This window comes from Amphiura filiformis, chromosome 9, assembly GCF_039555335.1.
Source record: "Amphiura filiformis chromosome 9, Afil_fr2py, whole genome shotgun sequence".
Classification (NCBI taxonomy): Eukaryota; Metazoa; Echinodermata; class Ophiuroidea; order Amphilepidida; family Amphiuridae; genus Amphiura; species Amphiura filiformis.
In genome coordinates, this window is record NC_092636.1 from 46,004,438 (window position 1) to 46,007,872 (window position 3,435).

Below are 3,435 nucleotides of genomic sequence, written 5' to 3' on the forward strand. Positions count from 1 at the left end.
GTCGTTATTTTATACAACAATACAATACAACCAAGCATTTATATAGCGCCCTCCAAGGACCACAGCGCTTTCCAAAAAAAGAACACATATAATAATAATAAAACAATAATCAATGCATTCTACATAATAAACATACAATTACCAGATAAGCAAAGAATTAAACAAACAGATGAGTTTTTAAATTGGTTTTGAAAATGTCCAGTGTTTTGGCCTGCCTGATGTTGATTGGAAGTGAATTCCATAGACGAGGACCTGCGGTTTGAAACGCTTTGTCACCGGTGAGAGTCCTGGTTTTTTTTTTTTGAGAAGTGTTCTGTCAAGTGATGAACGAGTGGCGTACTTTGGTTTGCGAAATGTGATCAGTTCTTGCAGGTATTCCGGAGCTTGTGAGTTGACGCACTTGTATGTGATGACCAATAGCTTGAATTCGATACGCTTACGGATCGGTAGCCAATGAAGATGGCGTAACAGAGGGCACTAGATGTATCACGGCCAACCATCATTATAAGTCTCGCGGCTCTATTTTGTAGGCGTTGCAGACGACTTAGGTCATATTCAGTGGCTCCAAACAGTAAGGCGTTACCATAGTCTATGCGAGAAAATACAAGAGCTTGAACAGCCAGCTTGCATGTGTCCAGATCTAAAAACGACGAATCCTGGAAAGATTGCGTAGGTGAAAACTGACGCACTTCACAACTGATGAAATCTGACTAGACATGTTTAAAACTGGATCGAAAATGACTCCGAGATTCTTCAGCGTCAATGTAGGCTCAATGATGACACCATCAAGATTTAACTTGATACCCGAAAGATTACTTATAAATCTCGAAGACGCAGCAATATAAAACTCAGTTTTTTCCTGGTTTAGCTGCAACTTGTTTTGTGACATCCAAGATTTTATCTGATGTACACATGTCTTGAGTCTGTTGAGAGCTCGCTCACACTCATCAGGAATTCGTGGGTCGAATGAAACATACACCTGGGTATCGTCAGCATAAATATGAAAACTGACATTGTTCCTGCGCAAAATGTCCCCAACAGGATGAGTATACATTGTATATCCCCTGGGTCCTAAGATGGATCCTTGCGGCAGGCCAAAATTCAATACATGCTCGTTGGAGAACTGTCCTGAAATACAAACACGGTTTTTCCTGTTTTTAAGATAACTAGCAAACCATTGTAGAGCGCAACCCTGAATATGAAAAGTATGACAAAGTCTGTTGACAAATATGGTGTGATCGATTGTATCAAATGCAGCCGATAAGTCGAGCATGACGAGAAAGACTGCATTCTTGTTGTCAATTGCTGAAGCAATGTCATTCTTTACCCTAAGCAGTGCTGTCTCGGTAGAATGCAGTGGTTTATAAGCAGATTGGAACGACTCATTTAGGTTATTTTGATTGAGATGCTCAGTTAACCTACTAGAAGCTACCATTTCAGCAACTTTAGCAACAACCTTGATATTTGAGATGGGCCTGTAGTTCTTAAGAATATTAGGATCCATACTCTGCTTCTTAATAACGGGTGTTATGATAGCATCTTTCAAAGAATCGGGAAAAATACCTGTATTAAATGACACATTGACAATTTCAGCTAAAATTGGAATGAAAAGAGTCGAATGGTCTTTGAGAAGCCACGTCGGTATCGGATCGAGCAGACACGATTTATTAGAGCACTTTTTGAGGGTGCGATCAATCTCCTCAAGGGTAGCCGGCTTCAATTCATGAAGCTCCGTAACATCATGACTCTCAATAGATTCAACTCCTTTCATATCATCAGACAGATTGTGAAGATTACAAGTCACATCTGCACCATCAGATATACACATATTATTACCGTCGATGGAGACATTATTAGAAACACCCAAGTCACTTTCCATGTCCAGATTCTGTCTAATCGTTTGGATTTTGTCAACGAAAAAATCAGCAAATCTTTCAGCCAATTGACATTCAGAATCGGAGACAGGAAGTAACTTGGTATTGTTATTAAGCAATGAATTAAGAGTTGCAAATTGCTGTTTGCTGTTGGCAGTAAAAAGCTTGTCATGAAAATAACTACTTTTTGCTTTTACAATCAAGTCCTCAACAATGTCCTTTTGCACAATATAACGATCTTTATCAGTATTCAACCTGCTTTTTCGCCATTTATTTTCTAAACGCCTACGATCGCGCCGAGCCTCATGTATAGTGTCATTGTACCAAGGCATACGAGGCCGAATAGTATAACGTCTTGTTGTAAGCGGACAATGTTTGTCAACGATGCTACTGAGAGATGTTTCATAATGTGCAACTAAGTCATTAGCGCTGACATCAGTAGGCTTCGCTTCTAGAAGATGTTTATTTAGGTCACCTATAAAGGTATTCGTGTCCATATTGTGGTAGTCACGTGAAAACTTCATTATCTTTACAGGGTCAGGTTTCTTCCTTTGGAGAGTACATCCTACGAAGAAATGATCAGAAAGCAGAGTATCGGTTACTTTCCATTCCACAATTAAGTTGTCTTCTGGATGGGCTATCAGCAGGTCGATGGTATGACCATCCTTATGAGTCGGGACGTTAACGGATTGCTCTAGACCTGCATCCAAAATCGAGCACGTGAATCGCTTAACCTCAGATTTTTCCGGCTCGTCCATGTGGATGTTAAAGTCTCCGGTAAGCAAGACCTTTCCCGGTAATAAGGAAATGTCACCGAGAAAGACTTCAAACTCATCTAGAAACTCACTCGTTTTGAGACCATTGGATGTAGATGGATATGGCCTGTAAACGGCAATTAAACGGATATCTTTAGTCTTTCCCATAACACACGCATGCTCAAAGGTCTTAGGTGCAAGTCCAGTTGGTGTCAAATGGAGATCAAGCGAAGACTTGTATAGGATGCCTACGCCTCCCCACGGTAAGCCCTGGGAACGTTGATGAAGGAATAACCACCAGGAACAAGTTCACCAATTATTACATGATCGTCAGTTCTAAGCCATGTCTCCGTTATCACAAAAATATCTACATCATTCTCCAGAACATAGTCATATGCAATTGATGTTTTGTTACATATCGATCTTGCGTTCCATGTGTGGACATTAAGCAGGTTTGGATTATAAGGTCCAATTGGACGTAGAGCAGATAGATTAGCGACTCTCTGGGATTTCTTAACAGGCAGTCGATCTGATACCAAAACTGAAATATTTCTCAGTGTTCTTCTAAAACCGCCTCTTGTACCTCGTTTTCTTATGCGTTTCTGTTTTTGCTTTATTGGCAAAGTACTACTTTCACATTGGTGATCTAAACATGGATTTTGAAGTAGATTTAAATCAGCCAGTCGTTCACACGTATCCTTGGTTAATGGGCAGTCTTGATGGGATTGTTTAGACAGATTACGCAAGGTCCCATTAGAGTATCTTATCAAGTCGATCGGTTTACCATGGTCAGTAACTTTACGAGA

General features: G+C 40.2%; 1 protein-coding gene across 1 annotated transcript; it reads right to left on the reverse strand.

Annotated features, from left to right (window-relative positions):
• Nucleotides 1-640: 640 nt before the first annotated feature.
• Nucleotides 641-2,797, reverse strand: LOC140160429 (uncharacterized). The gene has a single exon (XM_072183663.1). The coding sequence runs from the start codon at nucleotides 2,795-2,797 to the stop codon at nucleotides 641-643; it is 2,157 nt and encodes a 718-aa protein (XP_072039764.1).
• Between the last annotated feature and the right edge of the window lie 638 nt (nucleotides 2,798-3,435).